Raw genomic sequence first — 16,334 nt, 5'->3', positions numbered from 1 at the left:
AACCACTTTTGAGTTTGACAAAGTGGTTTGTATGTTTTCAGGGCCAGTTTTATGAAAGTGCTGAGGTTGGACCAGATCAAAGGGAGAATTATCTTCAGTGCCTTCAGCAGGTTCAGCAGCAAGGACACAATCCAAGTCTCTTGGGAGCTCAATTGTCTCATTTATCAGTGGCCAACCAGAAGCAATTTTCGTCTCAGCAACAACAATCTGCACTTTTGCAGCAGGTATATACCTTTTCCTAAGGAAATATATTGCAGATTCTTATGTGAATTTGAATCCTCTTAGTAAAGGTGTTGAATTGTCAGAAATACAATTATTATATCTCTTGGGATTTCAACCACCTTTAAACCCTCCCCTAGGTTCATGTACCCTATTGTCACATGAGTATGATTGTCGTGAACAATAAGGCCACATATTATCTTACTACCCTTTCGATCCTTTCTGTGATATTTGCTGCTATCTTGAGTTTAGAAGGTAACCTCATAGAATGAAACCTTGTTTTCCATAACTAGACTCGTCTATACCCTGCTCGCTGTACCATGATAAACTTTTATTGACTCTAGATAAAGTCTACATCCCAAAATAATAGAAAACAAATATCAATTTAAAATGTGCAAATGTATAAGCTCAACTAATTAATATCGATTAAATTTTGAACTACACAGTTGACAATGGAATAGCAAGGCCAAATAAAGTATACGAACCAAAATCAAGTGTGTAAAATGCAGGATGATATATTTAGGCTTGTGGCTTTCTTTTTGTTTTGTAACTTCTCCTTTTTTTCATATTTATGTTATGAAAACTGATTAGGTGGATGTCATTGTTTTGTTCAAGGAAAAAGCTTGTGGAGTGGGACGTCTTACTTCTTGGTAAATCACAAATGTTTTAGTTCATTGTGTTTAGATTTGCTCTATTTTTTAAGTATTTTGGTCTAGTTTTGGAATGTAATGACTGACAATCAACTATTAGGTTTGTTTGCTGGTTGTCATAACACAAAGAAGCTGCAATCATTGAAGTTGACATGTTTGGTGAGGTTGACATAAATGATTACAAACAGGACCTGGTATGTACATGTGTCTAATGTTTTAGATTGTTTTCATGATTAATTTGTGTGACTACCATGTTTTGTTCTATGCATTTCTTGTGTATACCCACCCTTTTTCTATGATAAAATTTTGAGTGTAATTTTATTGATTTGGGGTCTTTAATGTTGGCATGCATATTGTTATATTTTTCTTTGAATATGAATGCCATGCTTTGTTCTGTGTATACACACTCTTTTTCTATTATGTCAATCATTAAGTATTATTCCTTTAATGTGGTATTATCTTCTCCACACCAATTTTACCCTGATATTATAATACATTTGGAGGTGACTTCTGGATGACTTATTTTATGATGACAACTACACATACTACTAGCTGCCTTGGTTAATATACATTCTCAATCCGGGATAATCTACTAAGCAAAATAAAATTAGGAATTACAAAAAAAAACATCATTCCTATTCATTTTCCTCCCACTCTACTCTTCAAAACCATAAACTGAGTGGTAATACCTTTCCTTGCACTATTTTCCCCTCACGCAATAATATGAACATGATCGAAAATGAAGTAAATAGTATCCTGGATAATCTACTAAGCAAAATAAAACTAGGAATTACAAAAAAACACATCATTCCTATTCATTTTCCTCCCACTCTCCTCTTCGAAACCATAAGCTGAGTGGTAATACCTTTCCTTGCACTATTTTCCCCTCACACAATAACATGAACATGATTGAAAACGAATGTAAATAGTATCTATATATCTGTAGTAAAACTTCCTCCAGGCTGCGAGGATGTATTGGCTTTACATCAGCCACTCAAAATCATTTTAGGCGCTGCAATCGTAGAGATATGGCGGAAAGAGAGATGGTGAAATAAAGCCAAACAAACCAAGGCAACAAACAAAAAAATTTGTTTTTGTTGGTGCTGATTCCAGGTGCTCCTGCACCAACACTAAACTTATAGGAATTTGCGAGCATATTCACTCTTGCGTTTTACCTTTATTTTTTGGTTTATTTGATACTCCCCTACTAGATCAAAACGTTGACTTGGATCTCCCCTTAGACAACCGGATGTGTTTTTTTATGTTCTATACTACTGCAGCCATCATAGAGAGAGAGAATTAGCCAATGCCGAAACTACTTCAGTTTTATACTTGGTATAGGGACTTCAAAAGCAAAATAGAATTAAAATATACATTATATTATACTCAGCATAGCATATTATAATATAATAAAAAAAGAGAGAGAATTAGCCAATGCCGAAACTACTTCAGTTTTATACTTGGTATAGGGACTTCAAAAGCAAAATAGAATTAAAATATACATTATATTATACTCAGCATAGCATATTATAATATAATAAAAAAAAAAAAATCGAGTTCAGATTTTTCGACAGGGATTTTGATTGGAAGATAGACTGCATTCAAAATTCGTTACTACATTTGAAAAATTTAGTTTTAGTCACAACCTGATTGGGCCTAATGGCAAAGGTTGTGTACCCCATATAAGATGAGTAATGTCTTAGGAAACTCATACCAATTTGAAAATCTTTGTTAGTAGGGACTTAACAAACTACATTAACCTTTACTTTTATATGACAACTTGATTGCAATGAAACAAGCAGCTATTTAAATGTGTTAGAAAACTGAAAGAACCCTGGTATTATGATCTAAAATAGGGTATGTAGCTACCATAGTGTTATCAAGTTCATCACCAAGATTGTTGTGCATGAAATGGCTGTTACCATGTACCAGATTAGGGACATTTCAATGATCAATTTATTGGGTGCCACCATGTTGGTGTATTTTTGAAGGGTCATGTCATAAATATCCTTATTGAATAAGCCACTATAGAGTTGGTCCTCGTCTGCTGGTGGTGAGACTTGTTCCAGGAGCAAAGTGTCTTTCGGTGTGTTCAGCTCCTCATCAACATCTTGTGAAGAGACATTCCTCCATGCCTTTTCTTTACCTATCTTTTTCTTTTGCTTCACGCTCATCTAGAGATGAGCTTCAGATGATTCCTCTTCTGATTTCTCTTTTCTTGGAGGTGTAGTCAGTAATCTACCCTTCCTTGATTTGTTGGTCTTTGTTTATGTGGATTCTAGTGGAAGGGTTTCATTGTTGATGTCTTCTGGACCTCCGTAGAGTTGATGTTCTTTAATCTTCAGGTTTTGCCCTAGGTAGGCCCCATAGAATCGAACATGTTTGTTTTCACTAGTCCTCCGTTTATATCCACATGCACCACTTGCTGGCAGTAGAGAAAGAGGAAGTAAAAAACCGAGTTCTTCTATCTATAATGTTGAAAAGAGTGTGGGAGAAGCTAGGTGAAAATACGTGTCAAATTCTTTTGCTCTATAATGTAGGTCTACTGTCAAAGTGTGCAATGTTTTGATATTATGATTCAAGAGTTTGTACTATAGTGGAAGATTAAGCCTACCTAGTAGACCTTCTTGGTTGTGCTAAGCACATGAATTAATTGAATAGATGCCTCTACAATCTACTTGTTTGGGATGCATTTCTTAGTGTGTGTAGAGTTTTTTTACATTAGCACTAAAACACTTGGGTATTATGTGCTGCTTTAGAAGCTAATCGTTGGGATGATGTCTCAGTAATATGAAAGTTGAAGAATGATAAGGGACTTAACAAACATTAACCTTTACTTTTATATCACAACTTGATTGCAGTGAAACAAGCAACTATTTAAACGTGTTAGAAAACTGAAAGAATCCTAGTATTATGGTCTAACATAGGGTATGTAGCTACATTTTGGTCTATTGTGAGGTGATTGCCATAGTGTCATTAAGTTCATCTCCAAGATTGTTGAACATGAAATGGGTGTTAGGGAGATCTGCAAAACATTTTCCTCCCACTTGTATCAATTGTTGGGCAGTTTGGACTTGTAGCAGTTCCATCTATTTCAACAATCATTTCACCAGGATCTCCCCGACATTATTGGATAGCTATTGTTGCTCCACTTGTCCTGCGCATTTAGCTATTCTTGGAACCAATTGCGCCAATGATTGCATCTGCATATGAAAGTGGAATTTGCATTTGCTGAGTCACCTGCAAAACAATCCCACAAACTTCCAATAGTTGTACACTTAACTTTCCATATAGTTTTACCTTACTAAAGAAAAAGTAGTTATAATTGTCCTGATGAAATACTTCAGTAACCCGAAACTGTTCTGCAAACACAGCCACCTGTGTGATAATAGCTGTTAGTGACGGGTTTCCAACAACGCTTCCCCCAAGGGATGGATCTCTACCATACACAGATTATCCATGATGAGGTTGAGAATCCAAAGGAGGGAGATCAATAAGTATTAAAATCACAAGTTATTTTAATCAAGACACACTTTATTGTGGTTCTTAATTTTTTTTTTCTGGATTCAATTGTGTAGGATTTTTTGCATCAACGTTTCGGATCACACTCTGTGATCCATCATTAGGATGAGAGAGATGTAGGAGAAATTCTCCATCATCAAGATGAGAGAGCTGTAGGTAGGATTTCTCTTACAACTCTCTCATCTTGACGATGGAAGATGAAGTGTGATCTGAAATGTCAATGCAAAGAGAATCTACATCATTGATTCCAGAAACAAAAGTTAATTTGTTTTAATTTTATAAAATAGAGTAATATTTTCAATTTTTGCAGATTTATTGTTTCTCTAAATTTTTAGATAATTGAAAGATTCAGACCAGCTTAAAGGGTTTCAAATCATAAGCAATACCTTGGGTGTGATGAGCTTGCAAGTCAAACCATCAATTGCCATGACAGCAAGAACAATCTGCCATATTGAATCTATGCGTAAAAAATCAAGCCTATAAATGTTGGAGACTGATTATCATGTTCAAACCTGAAATAATGCAGAAATGTAAATTTATAACATTACTTGTATGTAAGCCTCAATAAGGTCATCAAGCCCTATGTCCTATCTGCTTAAAGTCTCTGCTATCCATTAGCAACAACCTCTCTGTCTCTGTTCCCCAAGTTCCATGATTGCATCAGGATTTTGTGGAACATAATAACAACTGAATGCACCTTTGTGGATTAAAATCATATTTTTAAGACATTTCATCATTATCATAATCCAAAACAGCATTAGTAAAATAAATAGCTGTTTAGAAAGGATATTGTTTGGATCTATCATCGCATTGTACTTAGTTCCAAGCATATCGGTTTCTTCTCCATCTAATTTCGCCACTAAGGGGAGTTGAGCTCTTCGTGCATATATAGCCAGAGGCAAGAAGCCTTGGCATGAAGATCCTATCATCAACCTCATATATGCAGCATATATATTGCCCTTGAGGTTGGATATTGTCCCACGTGATACAATCTCCCATGCTAGGATACAGAGCTCCATCCATTATTTCCAATCAAAGCCTTCAAAATCAATGAATTTGTTCACAAAATTCAAACTCTCAACAATATTGAACTGAACCTTAATACTATTTCTGTAGAAGAAAGCTATAAATTGTAATTCAAAAACTTTGCATCACCCCAAATTACATTTATAAGAACACCTACTCTATCATGCATGTGCTTGCTATTAAATGAGAATAGTGGAACACATACTATATCAATATGTCCTTGGTATTAAGCAAAGAGAAGTCAATATTTAAGACAATCCTTTCTTAGGCTCTGTATGAACAGATAAGATGGAAACAATCAATAGATTACCATAATCAGATTCACAACACGTGTTTTAACTGTGTGATGCAAAATGTTGATAGTTAAAAATTGCTCACACTATCAAATCCAGAAAACTAATTTGAATGATCAGATTTGATCAATGGATCGTCAAACTAAATCAGCAATACAAAGAAAGTGTTTAGGTCCTCAAATTTTGTGGAAAGTGGTCAAGTGATCAGGAATACCTAATAAAATCTAAGGTGGGTATACTTTGTAGGAAAAAAAATGGCAAGCGAAGTGGATGGTAATGCCTCAAGGCATATTTTATTTGCGTCACGGGCCCCTTTTAACTCTATGACATAACTGGTAAGGCAAAGGCATTTCGCTTTGTGATCCCAACTGAGCAAATTAAGTCCATGTCGAGGAGAACTTACACTTCAAAGCACAATGAGGGATAGTGAGATTGTCAGATCGGGCCTTATATGGAAATTTCTTTCAACGTGATTCATGAGGACAACTTGCGCTGTTAACTTGATTTTTGGAAAAATAAAAATGTTGTCATGTTGGGGGGAAATTTTGGAATCATAGTACTAGGCAATTTTTAATTCAGGCATAAAAGTTGGATAATCAAGAGCTTTGCAAAGTGAATTCTGAAAGTTTTATTTTCAAACTACATCTTCAAGGATTAGGCACTTATTGGAGAGGTTGGAAGAAGAGCAATGGAAGCCACTTTTATGACCATGTGACAAAAGACTTATATGGTCAAGCGAGACATACATCTGCTATTGCTCCACGGGGTTTGAATGATCTTCAAGGCACTAATAGAATCTTGGAATTTTCAGGGTTCTTTCTTAGACGAAGACTTGAGGTAGCTAATGCTTCACTAAGGCCTAGTAGTCTTGAGGTAGCTAATGCTTCACGAAGGCCTAGTAGTCAAGTCAAGACCACATAGGACTGGTACAGTAGATTTTTTATGCAGTTTATGTGGCAGGCAAAGTAAATTAGTCAAGTCTTCTAAAGATGTAATTCTGCTAGGGACATTTTGAAAACGATTACAAGCTGAATTTTATTGATGTAATTAGATGTCCCCTTTTTTGTCAAGGTCCTCTTTAGGGGGCACCTAAATGATTAGGCATAGTGTAAAAGATCTTTGGCATACAACTTGGTTGTTTGCCATTTGTCTCCTATAATGAAAGACAAGATATAAGGCTACAATTTATGAGATTTATCCCCTCATCCTAACGACTAAGATGTTGAGTTTTGTCATATTTGTGAACCATTGGTTCCTTTGGATCTTCTTATGAAATTGGTTTTGGTTTGGGAAAATCCCCTCTTTGTTTTTCTTTAAAGAAGATCTATTCAAAACTCCTTCAAAATATAAAATTAAATCCAAGGTTAGCTTTTGGGGTTACTTCCTTTACAATTTGATTTTCTATGTAATTCTTTTGTTAACCTTACAAAATTATCATGTAATTTAATGTCATATAACATGCATTTCTCTTTGATGTCAAGCTTAGGAAAGTTGAGTTTTAAGGGCAATTTGGCATTGCTTATGAAAGCTCAGCTTGAGTGTATTTAACAATATTTGAGTGCTTCAACAAGGCTAGATCTTGGTTACAGCGAAAATCTAGTTATATTTGACCTTCACTGCAACCCTCAAATTACAATAATCTATAGGATGCCAATTATCTTTGTTCCATGGACAAACACCATTATTCCTCATAACTGACAGGTAGACCTACTTTGCCCCATGCGTACAAACTACCCTCCAAATGTAAGATGCCATCAAGTGCCAACACTGGTGCAGATATAAATGTAACAGATATAAATGTAACACACTGGAATTGTTTTCCATCTGATAAATTGTTTCCTCACCAAACCAGTATTGAATTTGGTGCTGGTGACAAATGCTTTAGCAAAATGACTTGCAAAGCCCCTGTTTCAATCAATGGTAATACCTATGAACTCCTCTTTGTGAATGTTGGAGTTCCCGGTTATGATGGCATAATTGGCAGTAATAGTCTTTCATCATGGAAACCATATACGGTTCACCAAAATTTCATTGAATTCCCTTTTGGTACCCTACCAATTGACCATTCTTTTATACATTCACAACCTCTGTTTCATCTCAATCTCCTCCAAAAAAGGTCCATTCCACTCACTGGATTCATGATCAACTCGATCAATCTGCAGCGCAATACCAGCAAATTTCCAAAACCCTGGGGGAGAAAGTATACTCTAAAGATCTCAACAAGTTCTTTCGAAATTTTGTATGTACTTTGCCATTGTTAATCAATGCTTAGGTCCTCATCATTATTAGGCAGCGATGAGAGACCTGCATAAAACCAAATATTGCTAAATGCTCAACTTTTGTTCTAATTTTTTTTAATTAAACTTAAAATCCACCATTATTAGGCATTCTATTAAACAAGATTGAATAGACCAAGAATTACAATGGCAATGAAAATCCAGCACAATCTATAATCAAAATCTTATTATGATCAAGGTTGAAGAAGTTAGCAACAAGATTTAACCTTGTTTTTATTTACATTTTGAAGCACAATTACAACATAAACAATTGATTTGAGAAAACAAAACCAACAGTATGATTTATTTTTCAGAATAAGTATAGTTCTAAGTTATATGGCCTCAGATTGTACACAATGCTAATCTTTACTCATTACAAAGAATTTTCTTGAACTATGAAACGGCCACAATGATGCTTCAAGGCCGTTGATAGTCCAGACTACCTGTCCAGGATTGGCATAAGGAACGTTTACCACAAGACCTACCAGTCTCCTTACCCAAATTGGGATCTCAGGTTTGGCCACATCCTAGATTGTTTCAGGAGTATAAATACATAGACCAGATGACCAAATTTCTGCATTATAAATATCATAAGCTTTTGCTGCTAGCATCTTATTTCGTCCCCCATTTAGACAGGCCAAAACAAAATTGAAAACCAGGGTCCTGGTAATAGAGGACCTCTGAGTTACATATATAACTGCTGCTCTCACAGACTCCCAAACCTCGTTAGGCTCAAATTCATTAGAGGCGTTCCCTATGTTGTTGCTGATGCTGTTCATGTTGTCTTTACTGCTATTCTTCTTGTTGCATTTATTAGTGCTATTGTCTTCATAGTTGTAATTGTTATTGCTGTTATCGTTTTCATTACTATCCTAATCCGGCCTCACAATCTTTATTCCAATTACAATGCTTTAATGGTACCAACACTAAAAAGTTATCAAACCCCTGTCTATAAGTGCACCAACACTTTCAATCTCAAATCTTTGAGCACCAACTCAAATTTTTGTGATACCAAATCACTAAGTACATTACTGAATTTCAACATCATAACAATTGCAGATTACAAATAACATCTTTTGAAGCTTTCAAAATATTAATATTATATGAATATTTTATTAAACTTCTAACTTCTGATTTTTGAACATTTAGAAAGCTTCAACTATGAATAGCGTTCAGTGATCAACAAATTTAGACAAATCTGTAAGACCACGTCCTTGATGACGGTGTATTCTTTTCGAACTACCACCACAGTTACATTCCTTTAGAATTCAATGAATGCTTTAGAATAATATTCTTTTCTCTCCAAGTCAATTACAAATCACACCTTTTTATTCCTACAAACTATCTCTCCAAGCATTTTAAAACAAAGTTTTGTGATGGTTCTAACTTATTCAAGTAGTTACATTATAACCAATCAACCAATGAGAAAGATGTTAAATAAGGCAAACTATCAATGAAAACTTTCATGCTGGAAACCAATACGTATCTCCTCTTCAAGCATTTCCAAATCTGAACATGACTGAACATTAAGGCAGCAATGCAGGTCTGAGTATACTAGTTCTTTCAATCATCCGTTATTATCATTTCCTTACAAGAACTACTGTGTACAGCCAAAACATATGCAACCAAAGAGAACAATGAAGATATGTATTACATGAAGTTTGTTTGACCATTATCTACACAAACCATTAATCATTCTTCATTCCAATATCATTCTGGATCTTTTGATATATTTTGACATCAATGGCAAATAGTCTAACAGGATCTTGATTTGAAGATAGAGACTGTGATCAAAACATTGATTACTTTTAATAACATTTGAAAATTTGTCAAAGGGGCCATTATTCAACAATAGAGGTCAAATTAAAATATTACATTTTGGTCTGTTGTGAAGTGACTGCCATGCTATAGTGCCATCAAGTTCATCTCCAAGATTGCTGAACATGAAATGGGTTTAGGGATGCGAAACATTTTCATAATTCAAGAATGGATATTGTGAAGATATGTATTACATGAAGTTTGTTTGATATTTATTTGTATCATACACAGGGGCCATTATTCAAAACATTCATTACTTTTAAAATTTGTCAAAGGGGCCATTATTCAACAAACAAAACATGACAAAGGTATAAATGTTCCATGTATTTGGAAATGCACGTTTTTTTATTTATTTGTGGTAGTTGTAAAATACCTGAATCTTTTTGGATTGGTGATTATTTCCATTATTGTTTTCACTTGCTGCATTACATTGACTAATTTATAGCTGAATTGGTATGACAGGGCAGCATGTTGCAGAAGTGAGCTGAGCAGCTATATGAATTATTTTTCATCATGATGTATAAAAGCAACAAGAGATGGAATTAGGCTTCAATCACTTATGTAGTTAAATTTTGGTCAAGCATATTGACTTGCTAGCATTGTAATATGTACAAAGATAGTGCTTAATAAAAAAATATTGGAAGGGGGTTTAAAACCCCTTCTAAAGACTGAAGGGAATAATCATTGGCCATGGTTATTCCTTGAGGTCGTGTTTTCTGGCACCTTAAAGAATGGTCAATAGGCCAAGACCATTCTTTAAGGTTTGTGTCTCTTTTTTTTTGCATTTTTTTTATTAGTTTGATTTTTATTTAAGAATTTATTAAATGGTTTATGAATAATTTATAAAATAGTGCACGAAGGATAATCATAAATAACCCTCTTACAAAAGCAAAATTTACTCACTTTATGAATGCAATTTAAAAACCGTTGTCATATTTAACATTATTGTAAATGACTTGAAGCCAATCATAAATTGCCCTTACAAATATATCATTTGAACAACATTAATTCATATCACTAATGCAATTTACATAACATAAGAATTTCACCATAATTATAATAAAAAAAAGTACTATTTTAACATATCATATTACATAATTAACAATAAATCATAAAATTGACAACTTAACATAATCATCACATTGATAAGAATTTCACCATAATTATAATAAAATAAATATTTCGACTCATACTATTTTAGCAATTCGTATTCCATAACTAACAACAAATAAAATTGACAACTTAACATAATCATCACATTCAAGTTGCATATTTAAAATTATGTAAATAATTATGTAAATGTGTTGTGTTGTTTTGTAGTGTGTTTGTGTGTTGTGTCGTATTGTGGTTGTCTTAGGTCAATTAGGAGTCTTAGGTCAACTAGGGGTCTTAGGTCCATTAGGGGAGGCCAAAGAAGCTTCCACCTTCACGTGGTTGGCCTTGTTAGTAGAGAATATTTGAATAAATATTCTTGAAGCTAAGGGAAGCTTATGTGTAAATATTTTCATTTAAAATAAATAATATTTTATAAATTTAAGTTAGTTCATATTATATACATGTTGAAAAGGAAAATTGTGATTGGAAAGGTGAAATAAAAGTACATTTTAATTATTCATTATAATAATATCCTTTATCACAATTGAATAATGAATTAATGAACTTTTATTTCAACCACTAAAAATAATCAATGTTACAATAATTGAATTCTTAGAAACTAAATATAAATAAAATAAAGTGAATTTCACAACTTGGGATAACACTAAAAAGAATTAATGTTAGAATGAATGTTAGAGCTTAAAGAAAAAAAAACCTAAACCCTAAATTTAGGGTTTAAAGAAGTTACAAAACTTAGGATTAGTTGAACCCTAAAATGTAGGACTTAGGGCTAGGATGTTATGGTTTGAGGGTTTAGGGTTTAGGGTCTAGGATGTTATGGTTTGAGGGTATAGGGTTTAAAGAAGTTACAAAACCCTAAAATTGAGGGTTAGGGTTTAAATATATGATTAGGATGTTAAGGTTTTAGGGTTTAAAGAAGTCACAAAACACTAAACCCTAAAATTTAGAGTTAGGGTTAAAGGGTTTACCCTTAAATCCTAAATCCTAAAACCCATCTAAAATTTAGGAAATTTAAGGTTTAGGGTTTAGGGTTTCAAGAAAAAACCTTAAACCCTAAATTTCCTAAACCCTTTTATGATTAGGGTTTACGATTCTGTAAACCCTAACTGTAAACCCTAAATTTTAGGGTAGGGTTTTTTCTTTAAATTCTAACCCTAACTTTTTTAAAACCCTAAAAGCCTATCATCCTAACCATAGATTTTTTCTTCAAACCCTAGACCTAACCACAACCCTAAATTTTAAGGTTTAGGTTCTTTAAACCCTAACCCTAAATTTTAGGGTTTAAAGAAAAAAGGGTAGGATGTCAGGGTTTTAAGATATAAAACTATGGTTAGGATGTTACTTTTAGGGTTAGGGTTTAGGGTTAAGATTGAAAGAAAAAAAAATCTACCCTAAAATTTAGGGTTTAGGGATGTTAGGATTTTAGTGTTTACGGTTTAAAACCCTAATTTAGGGTTATGATTAGGGTTTAGGGTTTGTGTTTAGGGTTATGGTTAGGGTTTAGTGTTTGGGTTTAGGGTTATCATTAGGGTTAATGATTAGGATTAAGGGTTTAGGGTTAGGATGAAAGAAGTTATAGGGGTTAGGGTTATGATTAGGGTTTAGGGTTTAGGGTTAGGGTTTAGTGTTTTCGTTTAGGGTTATGATTAGTGTTTTAAGAAAAAACCCTAAACCTAAAATTTAGGGTATAGGGTTTAAAGTTTAAAGAAAAAACCCTAAACCCTAAACCATGAACCATAAACCCTAAAAATCAGGGTTTAGGGTTTTGTAACTTCTATAAACCCTAAAACCCTACATCCAACCCTAAATTTTGGGGTTTAGGGGTTAGGGTTATGATTAGGGTTCTAGTTTAGGGTTATGATTAGGGTTTGGCGTTAGGGTTTAGTGTTTGGGATTAGGGTTAGTGTTTTAAGAAAAAACCCTAAACCTAAAATTTAGGGTTTAGGGTTTAAAGAAAAAACCTTAAACCCTAAAATTTAGGGTTGGATGTAGGGTTTTAGGGTTTAAGGTTTAAAGAAGTTACAAAACCCTAAACCCTGGTTTTTAAGGTTCATGGTTCATGGTTCACGGTTTTTTCTTTAAACCTTAAACCCAAAATTTTAGGTTTAGGGTTTTTTCTTAAAACACTAACCCTAAACCCTAATCATAACCCTAACCCCAAACCCTAAACCCTAATCATAACCCTAAACCCAAACCCTAATCATAACCCTAACCCCTATAACTTCTTTCATTATAAGCCTAAACCCTGAATCCTAATCATTAACCCTAAACTCTAACCATAAATTTTAGATTTAGGGTTTTAAACCGTAAACCCTAAAATCCTAACATCCCTAAACTATGGTTAGGATGTTAGGTTTTTACTGTTTAAGTTTTAAAGAAGTTAGGGCCTAGGGTTAAGATTTAAAGAAAAAACCCTACCCTAAAATTTAGGGTTTAGGGTTAGGATTTTAGGGTTTACATTTTAAAACCCTAAACCCTGAAATTTTGGGTTACAGTTAAGGTTAAAGGGTTTAGGGTTAGGATGGAAGAAGTTACAGGGGTTAGGGTTATGATTAGGGTTTAGGGTTAGTGTTTTAAGAAAAAACTCTAAACCTAAAATTTAGGGTTTAGGGTTTAAAGAAAAAACCCGAACCCTAAAATTTAGGGTTGGATGTAAGGTTTTAGGGTTTAAAGAAGTTACAAAACCCTAAACCCTGCTTTTTAGGGTTCATGGTTCATGGTTTAGGGTTTAGGGTTTTTTCTTTAAACCCTAAACCCTAATCATAACCCTAACCCCTGTAAATTCTTTCATCCTAACCCTAAACCCTTTAACCCTAAATTTTAGGGTTTAGGGTTTAAAGAAAAAAACCCTAAACCCTAAAATTTAGGGTTAGGGTTCGATTTATAGCACTTAAACAAAAAAAGGGTAGGATGTTAGGGTTTAGGGTTTAGAGCGTTTGGATTAATGATTAGGGTTTTAAGAAAAAAAAAGTATGGTTAGGATGTTAGGCTTTTAGGGTTTAGGTTTTAAAGAAGTTAGGTTTAGGGTTTAAGGTTAAGGTTTAGAGAAAAAACCCTACCCTAAAATTTAGGGTTAAGATGTTAGGATTTTAGGGTTTGCGGTTTAAAACCCTAAACCCTAAAATTTAGGGTTAGAGTTAGGGTTAATGATTAGGTTAAAGGGTTTAGGGTTAGGATGAAAGAAGTTACAAGAGCTAATAAGGTTTTAGGGTTTAGGGTTTGGTTTTAGGGTTTATAGCATTTAAAGAAAAAAGGGTAGGATGTTAGGGTTTTAAGAAAAAAATTATGGTTAGGATGTTAGGCTTTTAGGGTTTAGGTTTTAAAGAAGTTAGGGTTAGGGTTTAGGGTTAAGATTTTAGGGTTTACGATTTAAAACCCTAAAACCTAAAATTTAGGGTTAGAGTTAGGGTTAAGGTTAAAGTGTTAAGATGAAAGAAGTTACATGGGTTAGGGTTAGGGTTAGGGCAGGCTGTTAGGGTTTAGAGTGTTAGGGTTTTAAGAAAGTTAGAGTTAGGGTTAAAATTTAAAGAAAAAACCCTACCTTAAAATTTATGGTTTACAGAAAAAACCCTAAACCCTAATCGTAAACCCTAATCATAAAAGGGTTTAGGAAATTTAGGGTTTAAGGTTTTTTCTTGAAACCCTAAATCTTAAATTTTCTAGATGGGTTTTAGGATTTAGGGTTTAATAACTCTAAATTTTAGAGTTTAGTGTTTTGTGAGGGTTTTATAATCATATATTTAAGGGTTTTTACTTCAAACCATAAACCCTACAACATTAAACCCTAATTATTAATCCTAAAGCTAACTCTAAATTTTAGGGTTACGTTTAGGGTTTGAATGTAAAACCTAAACCCTCTTTAAACAATAAACCTTAAACCCTAAAATCGTAACCCTAAAGGTTCAATTTTTTTTCTTTAAACCCTAAACCCTAACATTAACCCTAACCCTAAATTTTAGGGTTTTGTAACTTCTTTAAACCCTAAACCCTCAAACCATAACATCCTAACCCTAACCCTCAAACCATAACATCCTAGCCCTAAGTCCTACATTTGAGGGTTGGGTTCCTCCTAATCCTAAGTTTTGTAACTTCTTTAAACTCTAAATTTAGGGTTTAGGTTTTTTTTCTTTAAGCTCTAACCCTAAACCTTAGAACCCTAACCCTAATTGTATCCCTCAAGGATATCATTCTTAACATTGATTCTTTTTAGTGTTATCCCAAGTTGTGAAATTCATTTTATTTTATTTATATTTAGTTTTAAAGAATTCAATTATTGTAACATTGATTATTACGTTTAGGGTTTGAATGTAAAACCTAAACCCTCTTTAAACAATAAACCTTTAACCCTAAAATCGTAACCCTAAAGGTTCAATTTTTTTTCTTTAAACCCTAAACTCAACATTAACCCTAACCCTAAATTTTAGGGTTTTGTAACTTCTTTAAACCCTAAACCCTCAAACCATAACATCCTAACCCTAACCCTAACCCTAACCCTCAAACCATAACATCCTAGCCCTAAGTCCTACATTTTAGGGTTAGGTTCACCCTAATCCGAAGTTTTGTAACTTCTTTAAACCCTAAATTTAGGGTTTAGGTTTTTTTCTTTAAGCTCCAACCATAAACCTTAAAACCCTAACCCTAATTGTATCCCTCAAGAAGGATATCATTCTTAACATTGATTCTTTTTAGTGTTATCCCAAGTTGTGAAATTCATTTTATTTTATTTATATTTAGTTTTGAAGAATTCAATTATTGTAACATTGATTATTTTTAGTGGTTGAAATAAAGTTTATTAAAGATATTATTATAATGAATAATTAAAATGTACTTTTATTTCACCTTTGCAATCACAATTTTCCTTTTCAACATGTATATAATATGAACTAACTTAATTTATAAAATATTCAAGAATATTTATTCAAATATTCTCTACTAACAAGGCCAACCACGTGAAGGTGGAAGCTTCTTTGGCCTCCCCTAATGGACCTAAGACCCCTAGTTGACCTAAGACAACCACAATACAACACAACACACAAACACACTACAAAACACAAAACACAAAACACAACACAACAAAACATAACACAACAAAACACAACACATTTACATAATTTTAAATATGCAACTTGAATGTGATGATTATGTTAAGTTGTCAATTTTATTTGTTGTTAGTTATGGAATACAAATTGCTAAAATAGTATGGGTCAAAATATTTATTTTATTATAATTATGGTGAAATTCTTATCAATGTGATGATTATGTTAAGTTGTCAATTTTATGCTTTGTTGTTAATTATGTAATCTGATATGTTAAAATAGTACGAGTCAAAATACATATTATAATTATGGTGAAATTCTTATGTTATGTAAATTGCATTAGTGATATGAATTAATGTTGTTCAAATGATATATTTG

General features: G+C 33.4%; 1 protein-coding gene across 1 annotated transcript in view; it reads left to right on the top strand.

Annotated features, from left to right (window-relative positions):
* Nucleotides 1-10,648, top strand: part of LOC131062756 (uncharacterized) — a 29,785-nt gene extending 19,137 nt beyond the window's left edge. Inside the window, exons 3-6 of the mRNA XM_057996478.2 lie at nt 42-224; nt 811-869; nt 970-1,063; nt 10,267-10,648. Of these exons, the coding sequence (XP_057852461.2) occupies nt 42-224; nt 811-869; nt 970-1,043 (316 nt within the window). The 3' untranslated portion in view covers nt 1,044-1,063; nt 10,267-10,648. The remainder of the gene's footprint in view (nt 1-41; nt 225-810; nt 870-969; nt 1,064-10,266) is intronic.
* The last annotated feature ends 5,686 nt before the right edge of the window (nt 10,649-16,334 follow it).

The sequence above is a fragment of the Cryptomeria japonica genome, chromosome 9, assembly GCF_030272615.1.
Source record: "Cryptomeria japonica chromosome 9, Sugi_1.0, whole genome shotgun sequence".
Lineage (NCBI taxonomy): Eukaryota > Viridiplantae > Streptophyta > Pinopsida > Cupressales > Cupressaceae > Cryptomeria > Cryptomeria japonica.
This window is presented reverse-complemented; position numbering and strand designations above follow the sequence as displayed.